The sequence below is a fragment of the Benincasa hispida genome, chromosome 5 (assembly GCF_009727055.1).
Source record: "Benincasa hispida cultivar B227 chromosome 5, ASM972705v1, whole genome shotgun sequence".
Taxonomy (NCBI): domain Eukaryota; kingdom Viridiplantae; phylum Streptophyta; class Magnoliopsida; order Cucurbitales; family Cucurbitaceae; genus Benincasa; species Benincasa hispida.
Window position 1 is genome coordinate 59,727,756 of NC_052353.1, and position 19,483 is coordinate 59,747,238.

General features: G+C 33.1%; 2 protein-coding genes across 2 annotated transcripts; one reads left to right on the forward strand and one right to left on the reverse strand.

The window, feature by feature from the left end:
- The first annotated feature begins 2,172 nt into the window (after nucleotides 1–2,172).
- LOC120077326 (increased DNA methylation 2) lies at nucleotides 2,173–6,464 on the forward strand. Its single transcript, XM_039031208.1, has 3 exons — nucleotides 2,173–2,529; nucleotides 3,994–4,950; nucleotides 6,144–6,464. Exons 2-3 carry the CDS (start codon nucleotides 4,020–4,022, stop codon nucleotides 6,386–6,388), a joined length of 1,176 nt encoding a protein of 391 aa, XP_038887136.1. The 5' UTR covers nucleotides 2,173–2,529; nucleotides 3,994–4,019; the 3' UTR covers nucleotides 6,389–6,464.
- Nucleotides 6,465–7,371: 907 nt separating this feature from the next.
- Nucleotides 7,372–11,353, reverse strand: LOC120078341 (signal peptidase complex subunit 3B-like). The gene is made up of 6 exons (XM_039032595.1): nucleotides 11,080–11,353; nucleotides 10,903–10,950; nucleotides 8,697–8,759; nucleotides 8,030–8,083; nucleotides 7,788–7,874; nucleotides 7,372–7,708 (listed from the first exon to the last, which is right to left on the reverse strand). Exons 1-6 carry the CDS (start codon nucleotides 11,203–11,205, stop codon nucleotides 7,583–7,585), a joined length of 504 nt encoding a protein of 167 aa, XP_038888523.1. The 5' UTR covers nucleotides 11,206–11,353; the 3' UTR covers nucleotides 7,372–7,582.
- Between the last annotated feature and the right edge of the window lie 8,130 nt (nucleotides 11,354–19,483).

A 19,483-nucleotide genomic window follows, 5' to 3' on the forward strand; every position in this document is an offset into this window, starting at 1 on the left:
CCATTTATTTCTGTTGAAGCATGTTTTTTTTCCTCCCAAGATTAATGAATTAGAGTGTTTATGGATCTTGGTAACTTTCACTGCGCATTGGTACCTTCCAACACGAATTGCCTTCGAAAAAAATCTCTTATGAGTGGTCCGTTAAATTACTGGAAGCCCAAACTGTCATCAAGGAAAGTGTTTGGTTCACTACCTTGAAATTGGTATAGTCCACTCATGTTTGGTGCACCAATTATAGTAGTTGGTATTTCCAACAATAGTAACTTACAATTAATTAGTATTTATATCTCAAATCCCTCTTTGCTATAGTATTTACTATTGGTTATTGTGTTTACTATTTTCTGCTCATCCTCTTTTTTCCATCTGTTTACTATGTTCTACTACTAAAATATTTTGCACCCCAAACATAGACTATGATATCTCAGACTAAAATAGTTTGTACCTCATAACACATTATTATAATCTACAAACTACAATAACCACAAATTATAATAACCAACTTAGAACCTAAGGGTCTTAAACATCTCAATTCTAATGTCTTCTCCCTTCCCACTCCCTCGTGGTTGAATCTGATTCTTGGGAGGTGATAAATCTAATTGACAACTACTCATTAGACTATATCGAAGTGAAGAATGTAGTTGATGAGATCAATATTTTGGCGAGGAGTTTGGGAATTGTATCCTTCTCTTTCTATCCTTGTACTCATAATCGAGTTGCTCACTATGTATGCCTATTATGCCACGAGTTTTTCGAATAACTTTGATGTTTTTTATTCTTCCATTTTGGAAGATTTTGGGAGTTGTTGAAAATTTCCTTTTTTTCAGTTGGGTTTTGAATGTTACTAATGTTGACATTTTTCCTTTGTTTTCCCTCGATTTTAGGGCTTTAATGAACTTTTCTTTTTTTTTAACAATTTGCCCATTATAAATAATAATTATTATAAAAATTGGCATGACTATAATTGACATTTATTTATTAATTTTTCATGAAGGTGGAGGTTTAATTTCCATTATAGTATCTGCTTCACTAAAAGAAAACTATAAATAAGATTCAATTGCTTTACAAAACAAAAACTATTAAGACCAATAATTTAAGTCTATGTTGGTGTCTAATCGGTTTTTAAACTTTAATAATTCTTCAACTCTCAACTTCATATTTTCATATCTAATAAATATTTAATTTTTAAATTTATACTAATAATTAATAGGATGACACATATTTTTTAAAATCATGATCTTAATAAATACAAATCTAAAAGCTTTAGACACTGTTTAATAATCATTTATACAATATTTAACAACTACTTGGTTTTTAAAACTTAAGTCTATAATGACTGTGTTTACTTGTCATAATGTTCAGTTAACTGTTTAGATTTTATGAATAAAAACTAAAAAAAAAAAAAATTATTTTTTGATATTTGACTAAGAATCAAATGTTTTAGAAAGGAAGGTTGAAACTATGATTAAAAAATTGCTACAAATAAAGACAATTTTTAGAAAAAAAAATAAAACTAAATAATTATTTGACTATTTTCAAATATAGTAGAATAAATCAAAATATTTACAAGTATAACAAAATGTCATGGTCTATTACTGATAGACGTTGCTATCAGTGTCTGCCACTAATAGACGGTAACATTTTGCAATATTTAAAAATATTTTCAGCAATTTGACATTTAAAATAATTTCTCTAATTATTAAATGAGCCTCAATTTTTAGTTCTTAATTCTAATAATTGTATCAATAAGAGCGTAACTCAACTAGCATAGTGCTCGTACTAATTATTACTCTAGCACTTTTCGATTCCTTTGGTATCATTTTATAACAATTATTTACAATAGTTTTTATATAAAAAAAAAAATATGTGAATTCATATCTAAATTCTAAAAACTATACAAGTTTTTTTATTTTATTTTATTTTGTTTATTATTATTATTATTATTTTGGTGTTTTCAAAACTTGTCTTAAAGTCAGAAAGACTAAAGCAGAGGAAAAATTGCTCAAACTAATTGAAAATACTAATAACTTTATATATATATATAAACCCGACTTGCTTTCTAAAAAGTAGTTATTTTTAGAATATTTATAAGGAGTAAAATTATCAATTTACCCTTAAATCACAAAAACATCCAATACCATAATTCATAATATAGTTAATCGGTAATTGAGATGTACTATCTTTTGGTCGGGTTGAATTTCCCTACCCGTTTGTTGTACCAAAGCTAAAATTATGTATTTGAAAGTGATGGCAGTTCAACGGAAAGATTAGTCACTGGTGAATTCTTCAACTTTTCTTCAAAATTTCGTTTTTTTCGATCTTCCTAGATTTTGGGGCTGTATAATATTGTCTGTTTGATGCAAGCTCAACCAAACTTCTCCTCCAGTTTGATTTTTGCTCAAAACTGTTGGTCATTTCTGGATTTTTTGGTGGGTTTTCTATGATCTGGAACTGATTGCGCTTGTTCTTCGATTCGGCTGATCTCCAAGTGCCTGCTCAAGTTATCTTCACTTCTTGATTCCTTCCAATTAGGTAAAAATTATGGTGGAATTTGAATGGAACCCTATGCCCTCCTTTTATCTTTGACCTTATTAATATTTATGACTGTAATTGTTGAATTCAAATGGCACTGCATTGATAATTGGATATAGAACATTTTGATATTAGGGCCAGCATGTATCATCTTCTTCACACTTTCAATCAACAAGTTTTTAGCTGGCCTGGCTGTATTAGATTAATTGTCTGTATTTGGAATCGCTCAATCTGACCCTAAAATTTAGTTCCCTTCCACTCCTCCCCCCCGCGTTGGAAGTAAGAGGCCTTTTCTTTGTCCCAAAAGGGAAGAAAGCTGCTGTTATGGATGAATGTTGATGCAAATTGTACTTTTAGGTTGATATAGGTTGCATTCTCAGAATTGGTTACTGAACGAGAACAATTTGATTGCAGTTTATAAAATGGTAGTTAGGCTGTACATCCAAAATAATTGGCCATTTCAAAAGAAAGATGAGTTATGAACTTTCTATTGTCTAGTTTTGTTATGTCTTTTGTGGTCAAAATGGATTTGTAATCATTTTAGTACAAATAATGTGGGGGTGAGGATCTGAACTTCAAACCTCTGAGGAAGAAGTCGATGACTTAACCATTGGGCTATTCTCATGTTCACATAGAGCAAGTGTTTCTTACAATTACACCCAACAGCCCACTTGAGCAATTTGCCATGCTCCCATTGATTCCTACGAATATAGGAAACTTTTATTTCTCATTCACAAATCCATCTTGGTTTAACTCTTAGTTTAGTCCTACTTCTGATTCATTTTGTTACTAAAAATGGAGGAGGGAAATTAGTACCAAATGCTTGGCAATCCTTGGTAGAGCTTATTTATGATTTCGTGCTGAACTTGGTAAATGAACAAAGAGGTAGTTTTTCCAGAAATATTAAACAAAAGTTTTTTCCCGCGCATCTTGGTCACTTTTACTTTTTTGTCATTTCATAATCCCTAGGGTATGATTCTAGCTTCATAGTGGAGTACTAGCTTCAGGCAAATGTGAGGGAGGGGATGTCAAACATATGTGGGGAAGGAGTTGATACAAATCTGTAGTTGTAAAATGGCAGTTGCCATGACGGTGATTTCTTCTAAAATTTCTAGTTCCTTGCAAATTATTTGATAACTGCTCACTTCTGCTGGTGAATTCCATATATTTGCTTCAAGTTACTTCTTGGTTCATCAATTATAATTTTGGGTATCCATTACCGTGAAAAGTTTTTTTTGTAATAAAGTTATAAAGCAAACGTGAGTTAATTTTCTTGCAGTTGTCTTTCACGTTGCCTTTTGGTCCTCTATTGAATGTTATAGGTTTAGAAAAAAACGGTGGGTAGATTTTTGGGTAGCCTTTTACTGTATGTATTCTTTCCAGATGATTATTTATCTTGCTAGCATTTATTTAATACAAACATTTTCTCTGTTACTCCAATTAGCAACTTTTTCTTGCTTGTAGGTTTCTATTTGGCATCTGCTTCTGCAATGGGTGACAGCTCTCCCCAGAACTCGAAATCTCTTATCGCTGTTATGCCAACTAAAACGCCAGATAATGACCAACATTTTCTCTTGTACTTCATCGCCGGTATCTACTTTGGGCCTAACCTCAAAGGCGAAATGTCACCAAAGTCAGCGCTACAGAGGCTTGCTGAGGAATTGCCTCCCTATACTTCTGATCAACTTGCTGGATCTCTCATGAAGATGGTGGAAGTAGAGCGAATATTTTATTATGTTTTGAGGAAGGCTGATGAATCTCTTAATATGAAGATGTCTTTATTGCACCAGTTCTTCCGAGGCAATTTTCCTGCAAAAGGACGAGATATTGGTTTTCCTCAGTTTCCTGATCTCTTTCCACTCGAATTCCATCCCCATTCTCGGTCCAAGAATTGGTACAGGTTTATCGAAAACCTTTCATTTATCAACAACCCAGCAGTCTACTACCTCAATTCTGAGGATATTGAAAGGTTTAAGAGGCTAACAGGACTGGATGACTTCTATTTGGATAGAGACGCAGCAAGGTCATACAATTCATCAGCTCGTAAAGCTTCACTCAATGATGAAGCTACAAGCCATACATCAAATAAAGAGTTCTCTCCTCTTAAGGATGATCAGCAATATCCGTTAGTTACTTCACCTTTCCGTAGTGTTCCATATAATGGTAATTTGACACCTCCACATACCAATTCTGACTCTAATTGTTTGGAGAAGAAATTTGGTCCAGCAATGCTATTTCTTCCCAGACAACCATCTGAAGAAGATTGGGAGAATCTAGTAGCTGCTACAAATACAGGATTTGCATTGACCGGAACTGCAGTAATGGGGCACGTTGGACCAATAATTGGATCAATGGACATTGGGGAATGTGAAGACTCGTACTTGTTTCGTGTGTCACTTCCAGGCGTTAAAAGAGATCCAAGTAAGTTGCTTTTGTTTAAAGTATCTTACATATGAGTTTCTTTTGAAAAGAAAATGAAACTTTTCATTAAGAATGTGAAAAGAGATTAATGAACATAAAACTGCAGACAAGGAATTATAAAATAACAAAGCAAAAGTTGAAAAACTAGAAGCTGAATCTTACATATTACTGCAACTACACAGGATTATCCTAAGAGTATCCCGAGTTATACATATATATATATATATATATATATATATATATATATACACTGAAAAAGAAAGGATGTTATTAACAACAATATAGTCTAGCCACGAAGATATTGGTTATGACACTCTATTGCTTCAGTTAAGGTTTTGTAATTATAAATATATGCTTCTTTAATTTCTAAAATTTAAAAAGGTTCAGTTACATTCTTTTAACTTTGAATTTTTTTCATTTTACCATGGTAAGGAAATGATGATATGACATGCTACGAGATAAATAAGGGAGGATTTGACATGAAATGACAAACAAATGATGGAAATAGACACATTTAGGTTCAGAAACACTTTCGGTCCCTCAAGTAACAATTTAGTCCCTAAACTTTAGTTGGTAACATTTTAGTTCCTTTATCTTTAAAATTGTAATAATTTAATCCATAAACTTTAATAAGTAATGATTTAATCTTTATATTTTATAATTTATAATGGTTTAATTCCTATCATGAAAATATTAGTATGATTTAATGAATTTTTTTACAAATATTGATTGATAAACTGATTATGAATCAAATTTAGAGACTACGTCGTTAGGTAATAAAAATTGGCACTTAATTTAATAAAAAATTTCATGATACGGACTAATCGTTACAATCTATAAAATACAGGGACTAAATCGTTACTAAGTAAAGCTTAGAGACTAATTTGTTACTTTCATAAAAGTTCAGGGACCCAAAGTATTTTTTAACCACATTTTTATCTTGATTGATCGATGGGAAAAATGTCGCTTTAGTTATAGTTGTCTAGCTATCGATATGTTCGTTTATCTACCATATTATGACCAATTAGGCAACGTATATTCATTGGAGTTAGAGGCATAACTGATATATATTTTTTGAAATCGAAGGACTAAATAGACACGGCCATCGAAATGGACTATATTTTATGATGTTAGTGACTAACTTTTTCAGTGGTTTTCCTGTCATAAATTAAGAGTTTTGATTCATTGATCAGGTGGATTTAACTGTGAAATTGAAAAAGATGGCAGAGTAGTGATACAGGGAGTTACAACAACAGGTGAGAGAACTGTGAAAAAGCATTCTCAAGTGTTTGAAATGTTAACACACAACCTGTGTCCACCAGGAAAGTTTTCACTCTCATTTCAGCTACCTGGTCCTGTTGATCCTCAACACTTCTTAGCTAACTTTGACATTGATGGGATTCTTGAAGGTGTTGTGATGAAAGATTTACAGTCATGACTCATGAGTGTGTTAGCAATTTAACTTCATGCCTTGATTCAAAGGATAATAAAATATTTCCAATTTTCGAGCTCTATTGAATGCATACCACATTGCACATCATCCTTTTAATCACTTTTGTAGTGTTGCAAAGAAGCTGATTTATTAGTTTGAATATAGGTTTTGTAAAGAGTTTTTCATAATCAAGTGCAAAAGCCCCTTGCTTAGGCCAAATTCAGCTTATTAAATGTATTTAACACTTTCATTTGCACTCAATTAATAAGGTCAGGAAAAAATTATATTGCAACTAATTTGAGTAGGCTTAATCTTTTTAATATGTTGGGATGAGTTCTGATAACAATAAGAAGATGATATAATGAGTCAACAGTTTCAAACAGAATATAACTCAATATAAAGACATCAATTACCATCTTAGAAATCTATAGTAATTTTCATTTTCAAAATTATTAAACTCGGACAAAAGAAAGAAAAAAAGTATCAAAATATTGGTTTTTTTTATAAAAATTTATAAAATACTCCTAAACTTTGCCATTTTTTTAAAAAATCTTCCTATACTTTCAAATGTTTCAATGTTTACCATAAACATTTCAAAACTGCCCTAGTAGTAGAAATTCTTTAAATTTTTTCTTACAAAAATTGGCATCAAGACAAATTCTTTAGATTTTATTTTACGAAAAAAATTCTTTAGATTTTATTTTACGAAAATTGGCACCCTAAATGGTATGGCGGTGATCTAAAATAGAAAATTGAACGAATCACACTACTTTAGGTCATTGGTACAGTTCTAAGTCCCAATTTAGGTCTAAAATTCTAAAAGATTTCTGGAGGGTTTTCTATAGTTCAGCCATTTTTTTCCTTTCTTCTTGTTAGGTTATAGGCTCACATTTCTAATATTCTAAATATTTAGAAAGAGAATTCATATTGGAGTACATGTAGATCAGTAACTAAAATTAGGGCCATCTGCCATCACAGGAACTATGAAATTGAGGTGTGAAAAAATGAAACCAAACTGTATTGTATCAATTCATAGCCTGAAGAATTCAAAGCTAGGAAAATGCCATACACCAAAATTCCCTCTCTTCCTATTCCATTCATGAAATGTTCAGTGTTTGTAATATGATGTTGATTAAGCTGCTGATGCTAATGCCTATGGTAAGGTTTAGTTCAGAAATTACAATCAATGGAGAAATTTCCTCATCTATATTCTTGTGGCAAGCGGTATCCAGACATCACTAATTTATCTGCAAACATCTTGCCTGTCTTTGGCATCACATGCCAATGCAATGTCAAGTTAAACTCTTTACCTCTCAGATTGCTTCCCTGCATAAGGTGAAATACAACTTATTAATCATCATAAACAGTTTGGGGAGGCTTTTGCAAAGGGACTGAGGCGACGAACCTGATCAACGAAACGATACTTGTTTGAAGTATGGATTTGAAACTTTGCAATCTCTTTGGAAGGTATGATACCATCCCAAAGTGAGATCTGCAAACGACATTTCAGAAAGAGTTTAAACTGAAGTAAATGTATAAAAACGCCCCATGAAATGAAATATGTGAACTTTTGTGATTCCAGTAGTCATGATAAAGGCAAAAATTTAAGGTAAGTCATGTAGCCGAAAGAGACGAGCAGAAATTCACCTGATTCAAAGAGTTCATCGGGGTTTCATATTCAGCAGCAAGAAACACAAAAACCTGTTGCACATATTAAAATGAAGATTATCATAACACTGACAAATCTCAAGAAAGGGTTTATTATAGTTTATGAAATATGAATATAAACAGATGAAACCAATGTCATCCCCAACACTAATATTAACTCGAATGGCATAGTTCACAGAATACACAAATAGAGGCAGGCAAGAAGCCAGGACGACCACCCTGTGCAAAATGAACGTCTGCCTATTCGAAATGCAATTAACTTCAGGCATTATGAAAATTTGTATGAGGTTTATAATAGACCCTCGATGGTGGATAGTTAAGAGCATAGAAGTAAGAAAGTAAGGGGAGGATGGCTTAGCATTTAGCATAAACATAAGGAGTGGGCTGGCCCTTAATGTAACTAGTCAGTTAGATTGGTGAGAGGGCACAAATAAGAGAGTAAGTAGCAAAATAGATTATGATAGAGAGGGCACTACTTTCCGAGTGAGGCTTTAGCTTGAATTCTTCCTCAATTATGTTTCACTCAGTGTGAATAAACAAACGCGTTTTATCAACTCATTATCTATAACCATCATAATTAACCAACCAGGCTGTCTGGGAAGGTTTATGAGAGAAAACAAAAGAGGAAAATAGGTTGCCACTATACCTGCTTTGTATTCCATGTAAATAATGACTGCAAGTCCGCTGATATGTTTAAAGTCATGCTAACCTGCAAGAAGAATCATTCTTTCAAAAATCAAGAAAAAGCGATTGCATTGTTTTATGATATTAAGTCCTCATCAATCCTCTTGCAAAGAACCTGCTTTGTACTTATCAACAACAAAAATTGAATTATTTATTTATTATTATTATTATTATTTTACAGTTCGTTATCAGGCATTTTGGTTGGAAAAAGTGCTGCTGAAGAACTAAAGTGCCCTTCAAGAAAAAAGGATTACATTGTTTTGGGATAATAAGCTTGTTAATCGCTCTCACACAAAGTTCACCTCTTTTTGACGAAGGGAATACTCACATAAAAATTAACGATCATTTCCTTAGAGATCTGATCATAAACAGAGAAATAATTACTACGACTATAAAGGTAAGAGATGAGATTGCATACCTATTCATCAAAAGCCTTGAGAAATGACTCGTCCATGAAGATGATGGAGTCATGGAAGTCTAGCTTAAGGGAGAATTTTGTTGGAAGTTTATCATCCCCAAAAAACAGTCATATTCAATCTCACACTTACACATTCAAACAAAAAAAAACCTGTTCTTTCCAAGAACTCAACAAAAAGAAAAATCCTCTTTTAATTATAACTTTCCTAGATCACTTTATTGCTTATGAGTGAGTGAAAAAGACCCCTTTATTATACTATCCCATGGGATCTTTACTTTCCCATTATATTCATGCATATACTTGATGTATTTAATAAATTGCAATTCATACACTTCAAAATTCATGATTTGTGTATCTAAAAATCCATCAAGTAACCAATCTAGCTTAGATTTCAAATGACAAGGGGGCTGTTTGAGGCGCTGAGATAATATAGGATGTGGGGAGTTCTGATGTCTAGGGAGTTCTGATCGAGTATGAATGATCGAGTATGATCGAACATGTTCAAGCATTGAGATGATATACGATACACGGAAGGAAAATGATGGTGAGATACAAAACATGTTTCGAAAATGGGCCCACAAACAATTAAAATCAGTGAGATAGGATAATGGGCCTCCAAACACTGGGATGATATAGGATGTGGGGATATACCATCTCATGTTGGGTCACCGAACAGCCCCTAAGAGTTAAAAGTAATCTCTTAACGAAATTACAAAACCCCTAATCAAGATTACAGCCAAACCACCATCATTTATCTAAGAGAAACATGACTTTCCACCAGATAAGAAGAAACAACATTCGATTGGATTAAAAACCAGCTAAATATTGTTTCCTATATATATAAAAACAGCAAATTATTTTTAAATCTGTTCGGACTAAGCTGGTGCTTCCCTAGAAGGAAAGAAGAGGCTTTGTTTCAATTCATTTTTGGTCCTCCCTTCAGGAGTAAGGTCATAGTTCTTTGGTCTAACGCTATCATGGCAATGCTGTGGAAGTTCTAGCTTGAGAGGGACCACAAGATCTTCAAAGAAAAGGTAATTAGCATTGATGAGCTTTGGGACTCCATTAAACTTTTTGCACCCATCTGGTGTTCATTTTCTACGTCTTTTTTTTTTTTTTTTTAATTTTTTAAATTATGCTTTCGTTCATATATCGGATAATTGAAAGTCTTTTTTGAAACCCTTTTACAAGATATATCATCTCCCATTTCATATGATCTTCCTTCATCAATATATTATTTTGTCTCTTAAAGAAACAGCAAAATCCCATGCTAGAAAAAACAAGAACTAAATCACTAAGCAAAGCATCGGACTAATCTTAATCCTAAGAGGACGAAAGCTCAGATAAGTTCCCCCTACCATGATTTTCATACACTCAAGGGAAAAGTCTTCCCTTTTTGGCTGGCTGTGGGCGAGAAAGGTTTCAAACAAGGAACAACCACATCATCATTCATAGATACGTGCTCTAATCTTCTAGGCTACATGTTCTCCAATAACCAAATTGGGTCTTCTCCCCAGCCATTATCCTTAATTTTCAAATACACGAATGTCCCATTTCATCACATCAAATAACAAATCATGCAATACAAAAGAATAAAAATGGACCCTAAAGCTCAACACGTTAGGAAACTGAAATGCACTACATAATTAAACCTCAAAGTCCCTATTCTCACACAAATTTCCACAAACTCAATAGAAAAGAAACGGGCGTAATCTAACATGCTGAAGAAAGCAAGTCCATGAGATCATACCTCGTCGTTTCCATTGGGTTGATTTTGAAACCAGTTGATGCTCAAAACCTAAGACCCAAAAACAAGAAAACCCAAATCAAATCTCCAAAAGGGTCTCGAAATCCAAGAGAATTAAATCCACAGATCTAAAAGGGGAAGGGAAAAAAACCCAGAAAGGGGGGAAAGAAGAAGAGAGACCTGAACTTGTGCTGTGGGTGAAGGCGAATTTAGGGTATCGGAAAAGGAAGCCATAGCACAAATAACGGCGAGTATGGTGGCGGCGAAGGTCAGCAAGACGTTGGCTCTGAACCCAAATGAATGCATTTTTGAATTGGGGTTTTCTTATTGTGTTTTCACCCCAATTGTTCAGCAGTCTGGAATTGGTTCTATGAATTCAGGGGCGGGAGGGAAAAGAGGGAAAAGAAAGAAACAATGCGAGACTTGGAAAGGAAAATAAAGTCTCGCTGGAACAGAGCAGAGAGAGAGAAAGAGAGAGGCCGCATGATTTGGCAATTTTGAGGTTTTTCATTGGAGGAGACACGTTGAATGAACAGTGGTACCCACTCCATTCAAGAAAATTTTGAACGTTACGCTTGCATACCGTTCATTCACTAAGTTGATCTTTCAAAATGACCATACTGGAATAATCCTTATACTATCAACCTAAAGTTAGAAGTTATAAATTTTGATCGATACACTTCCATACCATCCAAGAAATTAAGAGTGTTTAAAAAACTCCAATTCGAACAACTCGTACCACCCAATCTAAACTAGATTGGGTTGGGTTAGTCTTATTCTTGGGTTAGGTTGGGTTGAATTTTTTCTATTTTTGTTGGGTTGGGTTGGGTATCGGATTGGAATAAAAATTCAGATTGATCCAACCCAAATTATATATATATACTTTTGAAACTAATGAGAAATTTATAAATATCTTTATTTAAAGTTTGTAATAAATATCATAGATATTTAGTTTTTAACATTTGATTTTATGAGATTTTAGTTATTAGCCATGTGTTTTAAATAAATTTACGTATTTAAAATTAATAAGAAAAAATAAGTTATAACCTGACAATCCAACTCAACCAAACTTGAATTTTAAGGGTTAAAGACTTTATTTGGGTTCTTTGGTTGCCAATCCAACCAACTCGAATTTTTGGATTGGTAAAAAGAAAATACTTTCAACCCAACCCAATACAACCCATGTACACCTCTACAAGAAATCGTTGGGTGTTTTTTTTTTTGTTTGAAAAATTACATTTTTTGTCTTTTAAGTTTTAGATCTAGTTTCTATTTGGTCCATAAGTTTCAAAATGTTATATTTTTAGTCATGAAGTTTTGAGTTTGGTTTTAATTTAGTCACTAAGGAGATATTTGACTCACCAACATGAGTTGAGTTGAGTTGGTTTGGTATAATATACTAACTCATTGTTTAGCTCTAGCTTTAAATGTCAGTGGAGTTGAGTTGGTATTGAAAGAGTATACAAGCATGCAGTGGAAGAAATCAGAATTAATAAGTACTCTAATTACACTTAATCTAAGTTTAAAAAACATGTATCAAAACTATTTTCATAGGAGGGTTTCAAGATTAACAATACCTTTGAAGTAACTCTTCAATTCCAACCCCTCTTCATGAATTTGACCTTCAAATGCACAATAAACCATCAAGAGGATCTTCTCTACCATCTTCTAACTTGGATTGAGAGTTGGAATCTCTAAATTAGCTCAATTAGGTTAATGGAGCGAGGAGGGTTTGAGAGAGAGAGTGCAGAATTCTAGAACTCTGAAATTCAATTGCATGAAGAACTTCAAATTCTGAAAATTGAAGTTTTTAAAGAACTAATTCATGCAAGCACTTTGTTAATTAGCTTGATGACACTTCATTAGCCATTAACAAAGTGGACTTAAGTGTTAATTCATGGACAATTCCACTCAAAATCAAATTTTTGAGAAAAACCCACTTTAAAATTAAATAATCATTTTTCCATTTTCAGATTTTTTTTTAAATTTAATTTTACATTAAAATTAAATTAAATAATGTTGAATTTCAATTATGAAATTGAATTAAAAAATAATTTATTTATTTAATTAATTAAACATATTTAATTAATTTAAAAAATAATTTAATATCAAATATTAAATTAATAAAACACCTAATTCAAACATGAATCCTATTCACATTAATTAATATGTAAATTAATATTTAAATATTGTATACACTCCAATTTACGTTTAATTTCAATAAATTTAAACGTTTTAATTATATCAAATATAATTAATCAAACCCTAAATTAAATTTGAATACTTCAAATTCAAAACCCTAATTTCGATTTTGAACATTTCAAATCTGCTTAATTCATTAATCCAAGGAGTAATTTTACAAGCTAGTAGAAAGACCTTATGGACCTACAGATCATGAGTTCCAATGATTTAAGATTAATTGACTAAACTTATTGATCGAATTAATCAATATTCGTTAACTATCGAAACATATCACTATAGCTCGATAGTTGCACTCTTCTCACTGTAGATATATTTTTATTGACTTTAACCATAATCAGTAAGTCGACCCTTTACAAGTTGTTCGTATTTACAGCTAGGTCAAAATTATCGTTTTACCCCTGTAAATACATCTTGCTCCTTAAGCTCCCACTGATCCTCTATTGAACAATTGGTTTATAGTCTAACTAATAAACCATGACTTTCTCGATCATGAGAGGGCGGAGCCCCATTGTTCAAGATTAGGAATCAGTATTTAAGAGAACAACCTATCTGCTAACCCTACATTAGGTAGAAATGAATTCCATGACTATGTCCCCAACTATCTATCTGGTCTTATCCCCAAAATGGGAGGCTTATTGAGCAGTGCTATTGAACTACTCTCACTTATGCAAATCAAAGGAAAATCCCGAATAAACAGGAGCTCATATTTAGCTTAGGATTAAGATCGAGTTACCCTAGGTCATCAAATTTGAAATAGTCAGCTTTAACAGTAAACGGTCATTATAAAGAAAGATGACCAATTTGAGGTTCGGTCTTATGCAAACATCCTTTACATAGGATGCCCCCACTCGCATGTCTCGACATGAATGATTTTGAGATACATAATTTATATCAGTATACAAAGTGGGCTGCATCCAATAGTGTCACCAGGATGAGGTACTCAATCTCATCCATATACTTATAGACCATTTTGGCTATAAACTAAAACTTGATCCATATTTATGTGTCTACATAAAGTTAAAGTATTCATACTATAGCCATGGATTCATTTATTGGATTTTACAACAGAATGCAATATCAATAATATTTTATTGAATGAACAACTTAATAATACTTTTATTGATAAATAGAATATGTTTCAAATATTTACGAACTGTGAGTTTTAGGATATTCCCAACAGGTATATTTTACCAACTTACCCAACTCATCCAATCTCTCTCTTCTTCCAATATTTTCAATGGCTCTACCCATTGATCACTATTATACTCTGGGAACGAATTATGGGCTCCAACAACCACCTTCGATAACAACTCGGGGCTTCAACAATCACCTATGATGACAACTTCGGCAACGAAATCTAGGCTTCGAAAACCACCTTCGGCACAACTCTAGCGACCAATTCCAGGCTCCAAAAACCTTCGCACAACCAACTCCATCAACTAATTTTGGGCTCCAACAACTACCTTGGATGACCTTGTGGGATGGTGTCCTAATTCTCCCGGAGTCTCGTTGTTTTGTAAAGATACACATTATTCAATGAATAAAATAAGTGTTATTTAATTCTGACATTTACTCATATCCAATAAAAAAAGCTCTTTGGTTACTTATGTGAACTTAAAACATGTATATGTGATATACAAGTGGATCATGGCCTTAAGTATAACCTAAATAGGTTTGAGTATAAGGATTAAGGTGGGATTACCTGGATCCTGGTGACACTACGATACCAACCCGCTTGTAGAGGTTTGTAAGTGTCGTAAACTACTACAGTATGGTAGATCCTGACCATTCACGTGAGACATGCGAGCGGGGTGTCCTATACAAAGAGTTTGTATAAGACCTGGACCACGAGATGACTAAACTCTGTTATATAACCACCCGTTGAATAACTAAAGACCTTGGCATCTCATCTAAACGACCATAGGTGACACACCTCAATCCTGAGTGTTTGGAACTCTTACCTTTGAGGGCGGGTCCTTTGATTAAGTATTGGTGAGATGGCCAGATTGCCACAACTCACATGCCTACCTTTTGGGAACTTGTCTAGATCTGGGAGTTGGGAACTCAATCCAACAAAAATGGAATTCACTCCTTTCCCGAAGTAGAGGGATAAGTAGAGAGATGTTATCTCTTAAGGTTGATTCCGGGCTTGAACATAGTGGCCCACAGCTTCTCTCTCTTGGAAAGAAAAGACTCAAGTCATAGTAAGCACTATGACTTATGTTCATTAGAGGGATCAAGTGGTAACATTAAGGAGACAGATGTAAACTACAGAAGTATAACAAGTTATTTGGTCCAACTGTACCTTACGAATGATCTGTGAAGGGTTGTCGCACTACTTGATTGTTTAAGAATGAAACATATAAATATATCTTTGGTAAGGAGAGTTTCAACTATCGGTCTTTAGTGGAGTATTGGCAGTTAACGGATGGTGGATCTTTGTGAATAAAAAAGTTTAGTCAAGTTATTCACGTACTGTTGGAGCTTCGAGCTACAGGTCCCATGAGGTTCGCCCTTGGTAAGCTCAATGGATTCAGTTGAGGATCAGTTATTTTTCTTGGTGTTGATTTGAAATTGTTCAAATTGACAAAAATGTATTTTGATTAATATATGATATAATCAGTATTAAATAATATGAGATACATCTAGTGGAAGATTGATGTAAATGAGATTTACATTAAAGTACCATGGAATAGAAAAAGAACTATGGTTTATATGTTTCATGAGATGAAATATAAACTAATCGGCTTTATAAATATAGGTGTCCATAAGTTGTTATCATTTATATTTATTAATAATATTTAAATTATTGGATTAATTAATTCTTTTTCTTTTAATAACCAAGTGAGTGTGATGGTTATTGGAATTCATAGTAAACCGTGAGTTTAAAAGGAAATTTAGCTTTCCTATTTTTCAAAGGGGAGTTTTATAAAAGTTGAAAAAAGTTTTTTGAGTTTCTCTCGACAAAAACAAAAAAAAAAAGAAACTCACGGTAGTCGTCAAGTAAATACGAGATTTACTAACGATGACTGGGCAAGCTAAACGATCATGCAGTGGCGAGCTAAACGATTGTGCAGTTTTACTAAACGATCGCATAGTGTTGCTAGATGATCGCTTGCCCTAAGTAAACGATCGTGTAGTGTCTGTAGGCAGACATACTGAGCTAAACGATGAGCTAAACGATCACATAGCTTTTGCTAGACGATCACTTAGCTTTATCTAAATGATTGAGCATCGATCTATACAATAGGTCTCTGCCATTTCCACTTGCCTAGTCGTGTACGCGATCGGTGTTTCCTCCTTCGTCTGTCTCTACCAAGTCCGAATAGAGCCCACCCTCTGGATTCTCACACCGAAAATACCAAGGTCGCCTTGTTGGTGGTGTCAGACTCAACTCGACACCGTCGAGGTTTCTATGGAGGGCGTTCGTTGGTGCTGAGGGAGTTTGTGACCGAGGCAATCGTTGAGGACGAGCGCGAAGTGTTCGTGTTGTGTTCACTACGGTGTTGCAGTCATGTAGATCGAGCGTTCGAGGTTGTTGTTGTTCGAGCATTCATGCGCAACGGAGCATGGAGACGCTTCTGCCAATGTTCGTACGGTTTTTCCTTTTGTGCATTTGAGTTTTCATACTGTAATTTCTGCATTTTAATTGTATAACCGTTTGTTTGAAGTCGATTGTAAATGTTATGTTCATTCATGATTGTGATTTGGAATAATCTTTCTTCTGTTGTTCTTGGAAATCTCGAATACGATTTCCTTCAGACCTAACTCTGATGACCATCTTCTCGCTACCAACTCTAATGACCAATTTCAGGCTCCGGCAACAAGCTCCAATTACCAACTCTGACAACCACTTTCATAGGCTACAACCACCTCTGATTACAAACTCCAAGGAAAATCTCCTTCAATGACCACCTTCGAGCGAATAACTCTGACAACCAACTTGGGGCTTCGACAGCCACCTTTGACGACAAACTCTGGCAATAAACTCTAATACAACCTTCATGCGAGACTAGCTTTGGACTCCAATAACCACCTTCGACTACAAACTCTGACGAAAATAATCTTTGATGATGAACTTCGACAACCACCTTCACCTGACCAACTTTAGACTTCGTAAACTACCTCTGATGACAAACTTTGATAACCAACTCCAGTACCACCTTCATGCGACCAACTTCATGCTCCAACAACCACCTTTGACTACAAACTCTAGTGAAAATCATCTTTGAAAATCAACTTCGACAACCACTTCCGACTATTATATGACTGATGACTATTAAAGTATGTTGTAGGGTTGTTGATTATATAAAAAATAGTATTTTGTCTACATTAAGTGCAATATTTATATGTAAAAATTTGTAAAAATATTTTTATTTAATTGAATTCACATATCAAATGAGTGTTAAGAATATTTAGACGAAAAATATGTATGTATTTGAAAAGTATGTAACATATAACAAAAAAAATCATAAAATGAAAATTTTTTTCTTGGAACATTTTCCAACAAAAATTAGTGAAAAATGGAGATTTATTTTCTAATGATCCTCCAAATTTAGAGGAATTGAAAGTGAAATTATTAAAAAAATGTGATGACATTTCATTGGCTATTAAGATGATGGGAGAGATTTAATTAAAAAAATTATGACATAGTAAAATATAGAGCAACAACATGAAGAAGAAGAAAAAAAAAGAATAGGATAATGAAATTCATGGAGCAAAATTAGGAAACAAAAGTTTTGATTTCACTTTGATTTCTCATTTTATTTAACCATATTTCTATATAAAAAAATGTAATGGGTTAATTGTTGTTCATTGCACAAGAAAGAAAGAAAGAAAGAAAGAAAGATAGGTAGAATTATTGAATAAAAAAGTTTCAAAATAAAAATAATAAAAATTGCATCAAATATCACTGACATATGAACTCAACTCTGCACCCAAACACAGACATATGAACTCAAAGCAAATAACTCTATTCTCCAAACGCAGATATATGAACTCAATAGATATATGAACTCTAGACATCCTATCTCAACTTAGTAGCCCAAACAACCCCTAAATTTCAAAATGTTACAATTTTACCTTTCAGGTTTGAGTTTTTATTTCAATTTGTCCTTATGAACCTATATTTAGTGAAAAATCAAAGTTAACCGTGTAAATTTTGAAACCTAGGGATCAAATTGTAACAAAACTCAAATTTTAGAGAAAAAATTGTAACATTTTGAAATATATAGACTAAATTGAAATCAAATTCAAAACTTAAGAACTAAAAGTACAACATTTTGAACTCTAGGGACTGAGTAGAAATTATACCAAAATCTAGGGACCAAAAATGTAATTTTTTACTTTTTTTCCTTATTAAGTACAATAGGAATGAGGGATTCAAACCACATACCTCCTAATACATACTATATACTAGCTATGCTTGCTTTGGTATGGATATGGAGATTTAAACGTCCGACTATAGGTTACTTACTATTGGGTTATGTTTACTTTAGTGATCTTCTCAAGGTTCATTGACAAATTGCTAACATTTGAATTTTGAAGTCTCTGTAACTTGAGATGTCGAGGGGGTTGAATAAAAACGAAGACGGATTTTTCGTTTCCATTTTATTCTTCATCCCCATAAAATTTTTCATTTATTTTTGCGAGGATTAGGGTGGAGAATTTATGGAGATCGTGTTTCCCATAGGAAATTATTCTCCGCTGGAGCTCTTTTAGCAAAAATCAATTAAATTATGTTAAACAAAAGTTTCAATTAGATAGTTAATTCTCCGCTATGAATTTTCATTTAATTTATATGCTTTATTGTCGAGGAAAAAACCTTAAACCTCTTAAATGAACCAAATAAAAATTCATTGGAAATTATTTAATTATTTATACATACATTGACTGGTATTGAGAATGTTCAACCTCATTTAATTTACATTCTTCCTTCTCCATTTAGCTCACAATAATTTCTTTTTTCACTCTCTCCACTATTCTTCATCTAAATGATAATTTCCATCTCCATTAGAGACATCTTTGTGGAAAAAATAAACATCTCTATCTATGACTAGTAATGAATTTCAAAATGGTGGTTATTATTTCAAGTTGAATTGCAAATTTTGTTCTTATTGTTTGGATGAATTTTAATTTGGTTCTATGTAGCTTTTATAAGTTTCAATTTAGTTTTCCTTTGGTATTTGTAGTTCTATAAGTTTCATTTTATTGATTTTTTTTATAAAAATAATGTTATTTTAATATTTATTGACAAAAATAGGATTGGTTTGAAACTATTGACAAAAATAGAGTTGTAAAATCGTGGACGGGGTCCACCATTTTTGAGTTAGCACCTAAATCGTGTACCCGTCCACGATTTAAGGCAAACCACCAATTAAGG